The sequence below is a fragment of the Athene noctua genome, chromosome 19 (assembly GCF_965140245.1).
Source record: "Athene noctua chromosome 19, bAthNoc1.hap1.1, whole genome shotgun sequence".
NCBI lineage: Eukaryota > Metazoa > Chordata > Aves > Strigiformes > Strigidae > Athene > Athene noctua.
This window is the reverse complement of record NC_134055.1, coordinates 12113508-12128901: the sequence shown is the minus strand read 5'-3', so window position 1 is coordinate 12128901 and position 15394 is coordinate 12113508. Positions and strand designations below refer to the sequence as shown.

Below are 15394 nucleotides of genomic sequence, written 5' to 3'. Positions count from 1 at the left end.
ACTCGGCATGGCTGGACCTCCCCTCCAAGGACCAATGCCCAGTTACCCCCGTTGGGCTTTACCAGTGTCACAGGCTGCTCATGAACAAGAAGCTGTTGGTAAGAGGCTGTTCCAGGGGGATGTTCTGTGGGGAGAACAGAGCAGCTCTGCGGGGAGGGGGTGGTGGTGGCCTGTGCTCTCCCCCTCCCTCCTGTTGTTGCCCAGAGACAGAACTTGGTCACTGCACAGGGAGAAGCCAGAGAAACGCAGAAACTTCTGGAACAACCGACTGCACAGGTGTGAGAAAAAATATGTAAAGGCAACAGCCCAGGGGTGTGTCTGTCGACACACGCGTTACAGACCGAGCTGGGTGCTCGGCCACGATGCAGGAGCCGAGGTGTTGATTGCCCCTGTCCCCATCCCCCCGCCTCTCTTCCTCTTTCTGCTCTCGCTCTCTTTCCTACATATATTCATGGCTAATTGAACTGCCACCGGTTGTGCGTTGATGGGTTATTAGGAAAACAGTCTCATGGCCAAAGTGCTTCATCCATACCCACGGGGTTATCACCAGCACAGTCGCTCCTCGGTCCTTGGGGTGCCCCGACCCGCCCCGCGGCTCTGCCGAGCTGAGACCGGCTCTTCCACCAGCCACATGCTCTGGGGGGGCTCAAAAGATTCACCCCCGCCCCTGTCATAACCCACAGCAGGGAACAAGAATTTTGGTGTCAGAAGTGGGATTCCCCGAGTCGGTCGTTGAGGGGAATGTAGAAGGGAAAGGGCTATCGACTGAGCTGGGGCAGGGAGAAGGGCTGAGCTCGAATCCTCCGGCAAATGATCGTGGCTTCCCGGGTTCAGCCCGATCTGGCCGCTCCCCTTTGCGAGAGCTGCTGTGAACAGGTAAATCTTGCCCAACCCGCAAGGAGAGCCTGGGCAGAGTTGACCTGGCGATGCCCGTTCACTGTTGCAGAGGGAATAAAGGATCTGGAGAAAGAGAAAACGGGTGGAGACCTGGCAAAGGAAAAGCTGCGGTTTGGGGTGTTTTGGGAGCAGCGCTGACAGCAGCACAAAGAGATAAACGTGGAGTGAAACGGGCTGAGCAGGAGAAAAATGAACCTTTACAAGGGCTGGTGAAGAGCTTCCAAGCCAAATTAAAAACTGAGCGGGAGAAGCAGCTGCGGGCGGAGGGAACCACCAAGAGGGGCCAAAGGCAGTTGGGAAACGCGTTTGTTTGGGAGCGAGAGTTGAGCTCGGAATTAGCCGGGATGTGGAAAGAGGATGGTGCAGTGATGGGGGGGCTCTCGTTTACCTCAGCAATGCCAAACGATTAACAGAGAAGTAGCTGGGCATTACCCCTGGGGGGGGATGGAGCAGATAAAGCTTGAAACCAGAGAATCAATCCTCAAGTGTCTCCTCAAGTGGCTCCCACTGATGAGAAGGGAGTTTCTGTACGATGGGGGAGCTGATGCCGCCCCGGAAATCGTAACAAAAGAAACACCCAATAGTGCAACTGAAGTGGCAAAACTGCGGGAAAAATACAGTTCAACTCCCCAGAGAAACAGGGAGTGAGTATGTGTGGAAGGTCTCACTCTCGGGGGAGAGAGAATGAAACTCGGTGACGAGGAGGCGCAGGGCTCCTGGGCTCCGCGTGTGTTTCTGACTGTCCCAGGGCTCCCGGTCCCTGACTCAGAGGCCGGTACATGGGGCCAGGGGCTGGATCCCCTGGAAATACTTCCCAATATCCAGTCTAACCCTTCTCTGGAGCAGCTTGAGGCCATTAGCTCTTGTAAGAAAATTACCCCCACTCTGCCCTCTGCTCTCCCCCTGCAGCCCTGTACCGGGCTATCGCCCCCCAACCCTGCTGACCTACGCTGCAGCCCATCCTCCTCCCCTGCACCCTGTTATCCTCCCCCTGCACTCCCCTCTCCTTCCCCCTGCACCCTGATACCTTCCCTTCTGCCCCCCACCACCGCCCAGCACCCTCTTCTCCTCCACACAGCCCTGCTGGACTCTCCAGCCTGGCACAGGGTGGGGGCCCACAGCTCTCCCTGGGGTCCCCAAACCCTGCTGTGAAGCAGCAGATCCTGGCACAGCCCAGCCCTGCTGTGCCTGGCTGGGGATGGCAGCGACTGGGGGTGCCCAGGAGTGGGGGCAGCGGTTTGGGAGGGCACCGGCACTCGTGCAGGTCTGGGCCCAGCCCAGGGCAGCGGGTTGGGCTGATCCCGGGTCCCCCACCGTGACCCCCAGCAGCAGCCGTCATGTGCCTGGCACGGGGCTGTACCTGTCCCCCCGCGTGGCTGGGGTGGGGTGCTGGGGGAAGCACATCCCCAGACACCTCAGAATCCCCCCCACGCCCCTCCCATAGCCATCCCTGTCCCTGACGCCTTAATCACCCTGAGCATCCTCACCTGGCCCCTCCCAGACCCCGGACACCCCATTTCAGCTCAGCAGCCCCTCGTGCTCTGCTGGGCCCATCCCTGTCCTCTGTGCCCACACGCTTGCTCCTTGCCTGGCGTGGGAGTGGGACCAGCAGCAGGGAGTGGGGCTGCAGGCAACAGCTCTGCTCTGCGGGCAGCGCGGGGGGCGAGCCGAGCAGTTGTGGCAACCAGTGTGGGGTGTCTGTGCACCCCTGTGAAGTTGTAGGGATGTGAGTGTGTTTGGTGCAGGAAGCTGGAGGAGGACCTGAGGATGAAGGGAGAAGGGGACCCAGGCTAAATCAGCCAGTTTGGGGCCAAACCAAGAGGCTCTGTTGGCTGTTCTGGGAAGGGAGATGCGGGCAGGGCCACCAACATGGGGGTCTGTCTGGGAGTGCTGGGAGCTGCGAGGGTGGGATGTGGGAAGAGGCAGGTTCACGCATCCCAGCCTCTGCGGTGAGAACTGCTTCCAGCCAAGGAAGCACAAACATTTGACATCTCCATGTTGATGCTAAGAGGGTTGATGTCTGCAGTGGTGATTTTGGGCCAGACAAATACCCTGGGCTGGCATCACTAGCCACAGGTAGGCTTCAGCATCCTTGTGAAACGGAGGAAGGAGCAAGGTGGGACTGAGACAGCGCTGGCAAAGGATGGAGGGATCCCATGGGGGTGGCTTCCTGCCCCAGCTCCCCCCCACAGCCGGGGCAGAAAGTGCAGCAGGCGGTGGATGGGGCTGGCAGCGCCCCACACGGCAACCTGTCTCCCTAGCAGAGCTCTTCCAGCCCTCGGACCATTTCGGTGGCCGCCTCTGGACCCGCTCCAACAGGTTCCTGCCTGCCCTGTGCTGGGGACCCCCGAGCTGGCCGCAGTGCTCCAGGGTCTGAGCAGAGACGGGCAGGAACAGATGGGAGCAAAACCCTGCAGAGGGGAAGAGAGCTGACTGGGGTCGGGGGTGAAGAGGAAGGGACGGGGGGACACCTGGGCAGGGCCAGGGAAAAGGGGAGGGTGTGAGTGCCAGCAGAGGCGAGCACAGTCGTTGTTGATATTTAGGATCAGAGGGATGGGAGGCAGAATGTGGGGAGAACCTACAGTGCACAGAGAAGGGGCACAGGGGACTGGGGCGCGCCCCTGGGCAGGCGGGGGGCTGCCTTTGCAGCCATGGGTGTGCCCCTCCATAGGGAGGATTGCAGAGGGCACGGAGGGGTGGGTTTTGTATGTCAGGAGAAGAACCTTAAGCTAAGAGAGCTGCATTTCCCTTCTAAACAGGTGCCAAGTGCGGGTCCTGTCTAAAAACCAGTCTCCTGGCAGCATGAAAACTGACTTTGACCTCTGGAATTGGCTGCTTGATAATTAGAGTGCTTTAAAGGACCACTCTTATTTTAAGGTTTCCTTCACGGGATATAACAGCACTTGCTGACCATAGAAAAGATGTTCTGCAAATAACTTATTTGTAACATATGTGTAGCTACATTAATAAAAATGAATTATCATCTATCTATGTATGATAGGTACAGAGAGAAATAAAATAATTATTTCTGTTAACAGTATAGGAGGTATCTCTGGCCGTGGCGATGCTTTCTGCAGGCTGAAGGGGCAGCCTGTGCCTGTGAGCTGTTCTCGTCCTAAAATGAATCTGGAACGGGCAGTGGTGGCCTCTGGCCGTGGAGCCGGACGGGCTTTTGTTGGGCTTGGGAGGAACGACAAAGACCTGCTCTCTGAAACCTGCTGGAAAAAGCGTACAACGGGTGGTCCATGGAGCACCTGCTGCTTCTTGCCAGTTTTTCTTGCTGCTTTCCTTCAGGAGCAGCCCCTGCTTCTTGATGTCTTCCCGGGCGAGGACAAGGCCGTGGTCTTTGTCATCAGAAGCAGGGGGGTCTGGAGGAGAGAGCAGAGAGGAGCGGGCTGGGGAGGGTCTGTGGGGCCACCTCCGCTGTGCCCGTGTCCCTGGGGAGCTGTGGCCGTTTTGGAGGGCTGGTGGCATCCCAGAGCGCCCCGAGCCAGGCCCTCGGGGTCAGGCACTCCTGACGGGCTCTCCCAGCCAGGCGTCCCAGGGTGACCTGCAGGGCCTGGGGATGCCACCGCTGGGGACCCACCCCAACACTGCTGGGGCTTCCCATGAAGGTCTGGAGCTGCGGGGCGGTGGGTTCACCTCCGCTTTGGGAAAAGAGGATGGTGAGCTGCCAGAAGCTCCTTGTCTGCTCCAAGAGCATCCCATCAGAGGAGGCCACAGGCATAGCCAGGCACTGGTTCTTCCTCACAACTAGCAAAGGAGATTTTGAAGACGAGGGCCCCTCAGTACTTACCACCCCACCAGTTGTCGTCGTTCGACAGCCAACGTCAGCCCCAAGGTCTGGAGGCAACTCCTGGGTCGGGGTCTGCTGGGGCAGTGGGAAACAGGTGAGGACACTCAGAACCCCCTGTGGGCAGGGGCTGGGACAGTCACTGGGGAATGTGTCCCCCGCTGTGCTCTCCTACTCTGTGTTCTCCAAGGAAATCTTCAGGTTCTGGGGATCATCCACCATGGTTTTCTCCAGAAGGTTTCTGACCTTCACAACAGTCTGTGAAAGACACCCTGGGTTAACTGCTGCAGGGAGGGGGGTGTTCCAAGCCCAGGGGTGCTCCACTCCCACATCCCTTTAGGGGGGACACCCTGCAGCACCCAGTGCCACTTGGGGCTGAGCTGCTCCATGCCTCTTCCCTGGGGCCACCTCCACCCTCCCAGCTGGGAGGACAGCTTGAGATGGGCCACCTGGGAGAGCCCTGTGCAGGTCCCCAAAGACCACCGCAGGGATGGAGCCCCCACGCAAGCACCTCGTCATCCTTGTCAAGGCTGTGGCTGTCGGGGGCAGGATGGCCACACACTGCACCAGGGACTGCAGCCTCTGCATGCCCCGGGCCTTGACAGAAGTGTCCTGGAATCATTGAGGGAACAACCACAACCAGCAGCAGGTCTCAGTGCCCGTCCATCAACCAGAAGGTACAAGTAAAACAACACCTAGAGGGAAGCCGGGAACCCCCATGAGCAAGTGAGCAGGAAAACCTTCCTGTCTTGCTCTGGAGGACACGAAGGTGCCGTTGGTACTAGACAGGACCATGGGGGGCCTGAGAGCCCACACCCACCCGGGCTGTCCCCACAAAGCCCAAAGGGGAGCACCTTGTGCGGTGATGATGGTGCACAGCTCCTGGGCGTGCTGGCTGAGCTTTGCCTTCTGGCCCTGCATGGAGCTGGTGCTCCTGCCTCGGCCCTTCAGCCCCGCCGTGCGCGTGGCACCATCGCAGCCCCTCGGTGCACTGGGGACAGCCCAGGCTGTGGCAGTCGGTGGAGCCCAGCTCCTCGCACCCAGGGAACCATCACTGGGGCACGGAACAGGTGAACTCCGAATCAGTTCCCGAGCTCTCCGGGCAGCCGAAGGCAGGGCGTGCAGGGGAGATCCCCGCTCTCCTTCCCATCGCCGGCGCTATGGCAGCTGCAACCTGCCCAGCCGGGGGAGCCCCCCAAGCCCCACCAGACACAGCGTGAGGAGGATTTTGGCAAAAACAGCTGCACACCTGTACCCCTCGGTACACCTCTCCTGGGAGCTGCCAGCTTGTTTCAAATACCTAGAGGCATCTCCTTGCTCCCTAGAGACACCTCTGGAAATGTCAGTGCATCAGAAAACGGTGCTGCAGGGAGTTACACCCCGGTTGAAATGGGCAAGAACAAACCAGCTGCCAGCACGGACGTTTATTTTGATGCGCGTCGTATATCCTTGTGAGCTGCGACAGGACAGGAAAGGCAAAAGTGTACGTGTGTTTGGTGATCAATAAAACCAAGCTCCCTCTGCCGGAGAAAATCCCAAACGTTTGATTTGCAGGAAAGGCTTTAGAAGGAAACTGCCTTCCCAGCACCACGCTGGCAAAACCAGCTTAGAGTAAGTTTCTGTAACTCAAAATCTTCAACCTGCAGCCACCCTGATGTGCTCCAGGTCCTGAACACAGAAACTAAGAACAACTCCCCACCTGGGTTAGTCTTCCCAGGAAGACCGTTTTGGCAAAGCTCATCCCCAGCAGAAGTCAGTGCTAACTGCAGAGCTGCGTGGCACAGTCCCTATCTGCCCCTTCCCCACCTGCCCTCTGCCAGAGTGGGAGCTACACACAAGTCTTCCAAGCACCCAAATTAACAGTTTTGGTCTGTAGCCCATTCAGTGAGAGACATCAACCAGCTTTGCAGAACTATTAGATGAGAGGCACAAGATCATCATAAGAATATGTTATTAAAGTCACAAGGAAATTGCCTGGTTTCCACCATAATCAATCCTCATTGACTGTAAGATAATGTAAACCAGTCCCTCAGGGAAACAGACTGAGACAGATGTCCAAGAGCCCTGCAGAACGGCCCTCAGGACCCAAAGCCCCATTTCCCAAAAGTACAGGCCAAAGAAGAGTCAGAAATGACTCCGAGCTTCACCTTCTCAAGGGGCACAAAGCACACTTCCATACACACAACCACACAAGCTGCCTTTCCAGCAAAGCCTCGTGCTTCACACCTGGGTCTCCTGCTCGCTGGTTTACAGCAGATGATGTGTAACACCCCCCTCCTAAAAACCACCAGCCCACTGCTGTTCCGCTAGCGCTGGCCCTCACAGGGACCAGCCTCAGTGACCCGGGTCAGAATGAGCCCCCACACGGGGAGCACTTGCAGGCACAGATGCAGGCACACACGCCTTCCCATGACCCGCTGGCACTGAGGCTCCAGCCAGGCCAGTGGCAAGAGGAACATCATTTCCTCATGACAAAGCTTAACTGTGCCATGACAGGAAAAACTCCCAGCGTGGTTTGGCACAGGTGTAAGTACTCTGTGGAATACAAAAACAGGTTAATGCCATGTTACAGCACCCAGCTCCTTCTGCAGAGCTGAGATAATGCTCCTTCCATTCCCTAACGCCACGCTCTTGTGCTGAGAAAGCTTTTAGAGAGGCTCCATCTCGTCTGCACTTCCACAGCACCCAGCAAAACGCCATCCCACCTTGTGCCAGGCCTCTGCAACCAACGGCAGAAGAGGGACGGCAGAATATCAGCTCTGACATGAACAACGGAAGGTCGGTATTTGCCTGCTTTGGCAGCCCAAGTGTCAGGAAAGAAAACAAAACTGTGGCTCATCTCATAACGGGAAAGAAAAAGCAGCTCCCACGGTCCATAACCAGTGCTGCCCCTCACCCCCCGGGACAGCACACCGACCGAGGCCAGGGTGGATGCTTCTGCAGTTGAGAGCCACTGACGAACCACACTGAGCACTGGGCAGCCACAGCAAATGGGGAGGTTTGAGTGGAGGCTGCGTGTGGGCAGGCTCACTGCCAGCCGCCTGCGGAACGACCGACCTGCAGGGTTTGTCTGGCAGAACAGGGACACCTTCGCTGCACCCCAAAACACCTTATTCAAACAACATCTTTATTTAGCAACAGATGCTGCACTCCCACAGGACATCGTGGTGCTGCTCTCTCCTTGGATACAGCAATGACATCAACAGGCCACCTCCTCCATGCTTCTCCCAGCAATTACCATCAGCAGATAATTACTCTGTGCATTGATTTGTGGACTTCTGCTCAACTGTGTTATGTGCCTGGCAAGAACCTTCAAAAAATGCACAGGAGAAACATACCTGAGAAACGCTGCACAACTTTAGTGAGAAAGAGCAGGCAGATGGGCTGGACTGCTGCAGGCTCAGCCCTGATCATCTCCAACAGCAGATGTGGACAAGAGGAGGCTGCAAATAAAGAGGAAGCGCAACACTCGGGGGGAATTCAGAATTCCAGAATTTCTCGTACCTCTCAGCTCTGCTTCACTACCTGTTTACTGACTAATTTACAACAGGCTAAAGAACAGCAAGGGATATGCCATCTACCACCCAGGGCAAAAATAAGAGTCTTCATTCATGGGTCACAAAGCCCTTTACAATGGCTCATCAAGGCAGCCAGTACCGTACCACACGTCAAAGACAGAATGTACAGCTAGAGGTTACCTTTGAATTAATTTTTTGTTTTTTCTCTTTTTCATTGAGCACTCCCAAGGCTTACAGAGAAAAGGCAAGTCTCAAGATCCCTTGTAATGTTGTTTATGAACTGTAATGTCTTTTCAATAGCCAAAGTTCAAAGAAGAAAGATTTGAACACAGGAAAAGGGTGAATTGTCCCCGTGACAAATCCAGATTTTAAGGCTACAAGTAGTCCCCAAGCAGATATTTCTTAAAGCTTATTTTAAAATGTAGGGTCACACTGAATTCCGAGCCAGAGTAGTACAGATCAGAATCTAGCCCAGACACTAGCCAGTAGTCATCACCACACAGTATGACATTTCGTAACAAACGGTGGAATTCACCTTTTATCACCCATTCCTTTATTTAGCTGAATGATTTCCTGGTGCCAATTCCTGTGCTCAGATCCAGTGCTCAGAAGGCACCACCATCCCCCTGAACCGTATACCTTCACCCTCACAAGCTCTTTAAAAATCCATCTCTTCTTCCAAGGAAAAGTACCTAATAGCTACAGCTCTACCAGGAAGAGGTTCTGGCATTCACCTTCAACTGCTGAATCCATCTGCCTGATCCAAATGACAGCAGGAATCCAGCACCTGTCTCAAGCCCTCTGGCAATACTTTGTACAAGGAAGTGGAAGCATATGGGAAAAAAAAGCTGTAAAACAAAACTCAGCCTTGATTTCCATCAAATCAAGCAACAGGAGATGGATGCAAAATTAAATTAAGATCACCTGCAGAGACGGGAGCAAACATTCATTAGACACACTCACCTCCACAGCCTCCCTCTGCCATCCCATAAAAGGCAGGACAACGAGGAATTATGACTACCGGTGAGTGCACATCTGTCTCATCTGCTAGTGATCCCCACAAGAGGCAACACATGCCTGCAAAAAAGATCAAAGCTGGACCCTAAATCGTTCGAACTGATTATATCGCACAAGGCAGCACCTGCTATTCCATCTCCCACACGCAGAGGAGTTACACTGACATCTGCAAAACCCGTGCTGAAAGCTGTCAGGTACATTTCAAATCCAGGTAACTCTGGGTATGAAGGAGCGTCTGTGACATAACCCTGAAATGCACAAGTTTTCCTCAGACTTGCGAGCTTCTATGTGCAGAGTTCAGACACAAAACCCACAGCACTTGCCTGCCCGCCTGCCCCCCGCCCCGCCACACTTAACTCTTCCCCGCACCCGCCTCCTCCCCGTCACCCCGCTCCGGCTCCAGCCCTCACACGCGCCCCCGCCGCCCCCTCTGCCCCCGCCACCCCCCCTCTCGGGTCTCCCCCCAGCACAGCCCCCACCCGTGACACCCCCCGCACTGCCGCTCCTCTCACACACGCCCCTCCCCTCGCGGCCGTTGCCCCGCACACACCCGCTGCCCCGTCCCGCCGCCCTCACCGACGCGGCCCCGCGGCCACGTGCCCCCCGCCCCTTCCGGCCGCCCCCGCCCTCTCGCCCCGTTTCCCTCCGGACGCCTTTCGGTGCCGCCACGGGGGGCGGGGCCCGGCCTAGCGCCGGCCAATGGGGCGGCGGCGCGGGCAGGCACCGCCCCCGGCCCCGCCCCCCGGCGCCGCCGCCGCCCGCCCGCCGCCGGCGCAGAGGCGGCCGCCGCCGCCGCCATGTCCATCTTCACCCCCACCAACCAGATCCGCCTCACCAACGTGGCCGTGGTGCGGGCGCGGCGCGGCGGGAAGCGCTTCGAGATCGCCTGTTACCGCAACAAGGTCATGGGATGGCGCAGCGGGGCGTGAGTGACGGGCCGCACCGCCGGGGCCTGCCGAGGGCGGCCGGGGGGGGGAGGCCGGGGGGGACCCGGCCGCGGCGGCGGGAGGTCGGGGGGGGGTGCCCGGCTGCGGCGGGGGGTGCCCGGGGGGACCCGGCTGCGGGGGAAGCCGGGGAGCAGCCGCCCCCCGTCGGGCCCGGCTGCGGAGCCGGGGAGCTCGCGCGGCACCCGGCTGTGCAGCCCGCGGGGTCGGGGCGGCCCCTGGCGGACCGGGAGCGGGGAGCGGCCCGCGGCGCTGTGCGGTTCCGCTGCCCGGCCCCGGGCAGCCCCGTTCCGGCAGCAGAAGTTCCCGGGCTCCCCTGGCGCAGCCCTTGGCAGCGGCAGCGCTTGTTTCTCCGAGCCCCGAGCCCGCGGCTCCGCGTGCGTCGCTGCCTTGGCCCGTTCCTAACCCTGTCCCCGCCTCTAGCGAGAAAGATCTCGACGAGGTCCTGCAGACGCACACGGTGTTTGTCAACGTTTCCAAAGGCCAGGTGGCGAAGAAGGAGGATCTGGTCCAAGCGTTTGGGACGGACGACCAAACAGAAATCTGTAAGATGGTGGGTTTCACACGCTCGGCTCTCTAAAAGCCGGCAGAATCCTTTCCGTGTGTTTTCGTAAGGGGCACGCAGACGCGGCCGCTTGGTTTGCTCCTGGGAAGTTGCTGTAGAAGGGCAGTGCTGCTGTGGGCGACAGGGCTTTTATTTGTTCCGGAATGGGTGGCCGGGAGGGGTCCCTCTGTGGTACAGCCTCACGTTGTCTCTATGCGTCTGGCCGAGGAGAGCTGGGAGGGTTCTGTGTCACACGCGGCTTCATGCACCGACTTCGTGGAGACGGAAAAAAGGTTCAACAGCGCTGAAGAGTTTCTCACCTGAGATATGTTATTAAGGACGCAGCGAAAAGAAGGGCACCGTTGCGTACTTGAGACATTTCAGTTCAGGGTTCAGAACAGATGTGACTTGTCCTTCCCGGTGGGAGATGCACTGTGGGCCTGGGGGTGATGAGCATCCCAGTAAATCTGCGCCTGTGTTTTTGTAGTTCAGTGCTTCTGTGGTGGGATTCCTGTCTGAAGTGTTTCCAGCGTTGTCAGTCGTGGTGATGTGCGTTATGAATACGGATATTCTTTTTCTGCACTTCACCTCTAAGCAACCCTTCAAGCAATTGTTAAATTGGATGAGGTCACTGGAGTTTTTGCTCTTTAGTTAAATCTGTGATGTTGATCGCCTGGTTTCTTCCTTCTGACTGTACAGATTTTATCCAAAGGGGAGCTGCAGGTGTCGGACAAAGAACGACACACACAGCTGGAGCAGATGTTCAGAGACATCGCGACTATTGTGGCTGACAAATGTGTGAATCCTGAGACCAAGAGGCCGTACACAGTAATCCTTATAGAAAGAGCCATGAAGGACATTCACTATTCTGTCAAACCACACAAGAGCACGAAGCAGCAGGTTAGTTTGCTTGCAACATCAGCTTCTGGTCAGAGGTGCTGTCTCTAAGGGTAATTTCTCTCTTGGCAGTCACGGAGGGAACAGAAAAGCCTTGTGCTCTAAAGCCCACAGAGTGATTACTCAGCCGGTTGGCAGTTAAAGGCTGGGTACAAACAGCTTCCAAAACTCGTGAGGTTTGTTTTCCAACAATTCAGGGAAGGGAGAAAGAAAGAAAGAAACAAATTAAAGCGGCAACACTGATCTGCGTGGAACAGAAATACAAGTTTTATCGTTTATTTTAGCTGAGGTAGTAAATCAGGCTTTGCATCTGATCCGCGTGGGTTTCTGTTGTTTGCAGCGTATCTGCTATTTAACATTATTTCAGACACTTCATTGAAGTATTGGAAGTGATCACAAGCAGCAAGAACTCTGCTTTTATTTTGTTGATCTGTCAAAACAGCGTAATGGCAAACTCCCTGCATCAGAGTGGCGGTGATGGGGACTGAGAAATGTGTCTGAAGCTACTGCAGAGGGTTTGAGATGTTGAGCTGTGTGGTGTTTTTGAAGCAGGTGTGTGAATGCTCTGTGCTCTTAATGTCTCTGCAGGCACTGGAAGTGATCAGGCAGTTAAAGGAGACCATGCAAATCGAACGTGCTCACATGAGGCTGCGATTTATTCTTCCAGCAAAGGAGGGCAAGAAACTGAAAGAGAAGCTCAAGCCACTGATTAAAGTTATTGAGAGCGAAGACTTCCATGAGCAGCTGGAGATTGTAAGCAATACAGCAGTCCGTGGGTTTCATGCTTGGTTTGGCTACTGCTGTGCAGATTACTAGAAGATGAATTAATAAATGGCAGTGGTTTAGATAAACTGCAAGTTTACCAGAGATTCTAAATCAGAGGTGTGGTTTGCACTTATTAATTTCACGCAGCGCTACTGATGGAAGCTTGAAAGTAGCTTCCTCCATTATACAGAGACGCTGCCTCAAGCTGAGGAGCATCACGGTGCCATTTCTCCTGGAATCCTACAACTGATAAGTTTCTCTGCCTATATGGAATGTTACTCTTACTTATTTGGTGGGTCAGGCCTGTATTTTGACAGTGGTTAATGAGTTTTTGAAAAACTAGTCTATGGTAGAGCAATATTTGGTGTTAGTAGAAATCTTCCCGAGAACAGATTAGAATCTAGCAGTCCCAACTGTCAAAGGACACGTCCAGCCTGGCTGAACGAAACTGCAGAACTTCTGTGGACAGATTAGTTATTTAGAAATTGCTTATCAGCTCTGCAAAGTCCTTCTCAGTAACCAAACAATGTATTTTTTAAAATGAAAATTCCTGTTAGCCCTTGAAGAGGGGCTGGTGAGAATCAAGGATTACTGCTTGACTTATGAAATGTGGAACCTTTCAGGTGTGCCTTATTGACCCCGGCTGCTTCAGAGAGATTGATGAGCTGATCCGGAGCGGAACAAAAGGGAAAGGAACACTGGAAGTGCTCAGTCTGAAAGACGTGGAGGAAGGAGATGAAAAGCTTGAGTAATTAAAACCTTCCCGCAGCCGTTCTACTTCAGCACCGTGCTACGGACTGACTGGCATCAGCCACTCTTCTGTTAGGCCTTCCTGTTTTTTCCAATCTCTTGCTTCCAAATCTGTTCTGACACTAATCCTTTGGGATTTTTCCATGCAGTGTGGGTTTTTGTATCATTTTACACTTGCTTGGTTTCCAAATGCATTTGCCAGCAGGAACGTTTTGTGTCAGAGTTGCCCGAATGAGGATTGAGTTGGGGCGTGACACGGAGGTCCCTCTGGCTTTGGTTTACACTGAGGTTGCTCTGGGAGAGTGTCTGACTGATGCAGTGCCAATCGTTTTCACTGTAAGTTGTCAGTGTTGAGGGGAAGATTGCAGAGGGCACGGAGGGGTGGGTTTTGTATGTCAGGAGAAGAACCTTAAGCTAAGAGAGCTGCATTTCCCTTCTAAACAGGTGCCAAGTGCGGGTCCTGTCTAAAAACCAGTCTCCTGGCAGCATGAAAACTGACTTTGACCTCTGGAATTGGCTGCTTGATAATTAGAGTGCTTTAAAGGACCACTCTTATTTTAAGGTTTCCTTCACGGGATATAACAGCACTTGCTGACCATATAAAAAATGTTCTGCAAATAACTTATTTGTAACATATATGTAGCTATATTAATAAAAATGAATTATCATCTATCTATGTACAATAGGTACAGAGAAAAATAAAATAATTATTTCTGTTAACAGTATAGGAGGTATCTCTGGCCGTGGCGATGCTTTCTGCAGGCTGAAGGGGCAGCCTGTGCCTGTGAGCTGTTCTCGTGCTAAAATGAATCTGGAACGGGCAGTGGTGGCCTCTGGCCGTGGAGCCGGACGGGCTTTTGTTGGGCTTGGGAGGAACGACAAAGACCTGCTCTCTGAAACCTGCTGGAAAAAGCGTACAACGGGTGGCCCGTGGAGCACCTGCTGCTTCTTGCCAGTTTTTCTTGTTGCTTTCCTTCAGGAGCAGCCCCTGCTTCTTGATGTCTTCCCGGGCGAGGACAAGGCCGTGGTCTTCGTCATCACAAGCAGGGGGTTCTGGAGGAGAGAGCAGAGAGGAATGGGCTGAGGAGGGTCTGTGGGGCCACCTCCGCTGTGCCCGTGTCCCTGGGGAGCTGTGGCCGTTTTGGAGGGCTGGTGGCATCCCAGAGCGCCCCGAGCCAGGCCCTCGGGGTCAGGCACTCCTGACGGGCTCTCCCAGCCAGGCGTCCCAGGGTGACCTGCAGGGCCTGGGGATGCCACCGCTGGGGACCCACCCCAACACTGCTGGGGCTTCCCATGAAGGTCTGGAGCTGCGGGGCGGTGGGTTCACCTCCGCTTTGGGAAAAGAGGATGGTGAGCTGCCAGAAGCTCCTTGTCTGCTCCAAGAGCATCCTCTTTCTGTAAGTGTTGAGCCTCTTCTGCGCCCGTATAAGTGATTTCTGTGTCAATAATGACACTTGTGACCAGCACTGTTTTTGAAGTGTACAGCAAGGAGCACTCTGTCACCTGTGGTTTCCAGTCTGATTTGGACAATAGACTCCTAAAACTGTTGCCTTTTGGTTAAGGACTGACAACACACATGGTGAAAGCCACAGCAGATGGGCCTGTGGGTTAGAACATTCTCAAAGGCAGACATTTCCCCAGGGCTTCTCTGGAAAAAACAACTTAAGTACAAGCAAACAAGGCAGGAGCAGCACTGGCTTTGTCCTGTGCCTAGCTTTGGTAAATATGAGCTTTTTTGTAACCTGAACTTGTAACATTTCCAATCAACCATCTACCAGCAGTGCCAGTGCACCACACTGCAGAGCTTGCTGGGGTTGCATTTGCTAAATCCTGCCCCTCTGGAGCAATGGTCACTAATTCAAGTTCAATTAATGACTGAACAGGCCTGGCTGGGCTGCAGGGAACTGCTCCAGCGGGGCTGTGCTTCACGGCAGTGTCAGGAGGGGTGTTGGGGGCTTTTCCTGGGCCCAGGCTCTAATTCCTACTGCAGAGCGGCTGCGGCGCTTCCCAGGACCTGGGCTGGAGCTGTAACTGCAGGGCTTGGCCTCCCGCATGTGCCTCCTGCTGGAACTTCTGGGTGCCTGGAAAGGACAACTGTGATTGTCCTTTATCAATTAAACACCAAGACAGGGCTTTAAAGCCCAGCAGGGCTGATTATTTGTGCCCAAGCCAGCTTGCTGTCTTTAAAGGTAGGTTTTGGGGGTGTAGCAAACCCCCTGTCCCCCGGGTGTTCTTGGGCACCTGGAGACTCCCAAGGCCCCGTGGCACT

At 55.1% G+C, this 15394-nt stretch overlaps 1 protein-coding gene and 1 long non-coding RNA gene across 5 annotated transcripts; one reads left to right on the top strand and one right to left on the bottom strand.

The window, feature by feature from the left end:
- Window positions 1-3821: 3821 nt before the first annotated feature.
- Window positions 3822-9806, bottom strand: LOC141968258 (uncharacterized). 4 transcript variants are annotated; one of them, XR_012634829.1, is made up of 6 exons: window positions 9776-9806; window positions 9172-9285; window positions 8943-9056; window positions 8029-8133; window positions 4694-4948; window positions 3822-4265 (listed from the first exon to the last, which is right to left on the bottom strand). It is a non-coding gene; the product is annotated as an uncharacterized LOC141968258 (long non-coding RNA). The 4 variants fall into 4 exon arrangements; XR_012634830.1 differs by having other exon boundaries at window positions 8943-9018; XR_012634828.1 differs by lacking the exon at window positions 8943-9056.
- A 161-nt stretch (window positions 9807-9967) lies between these two features.
- On the top strand, window positions 9968-14173 carry LOC141968406 (ribosome maturation protein SBDS). Its single transcript, XM_074923033.1, has 5 exons — window positions 9968-10150; window positions 10593-10722; window positions 11413-11613; window positions 12199-12363; window positions 12999-14173. The coding sequence occupies exons 1-5, from the start codon at window positions 10023-10025 to the stop codon at window positions 13125-13127; spliced, it is 753 nt and encodes a 250-aa protein (XP_074779134.1). The 5' UTR covers window positions 9968-10022; the 3' UTR covers window positions 13128-14173.
- The last annotated feature ends 1221 nt before the right edge of the window (window positions 14174-15394 follow it).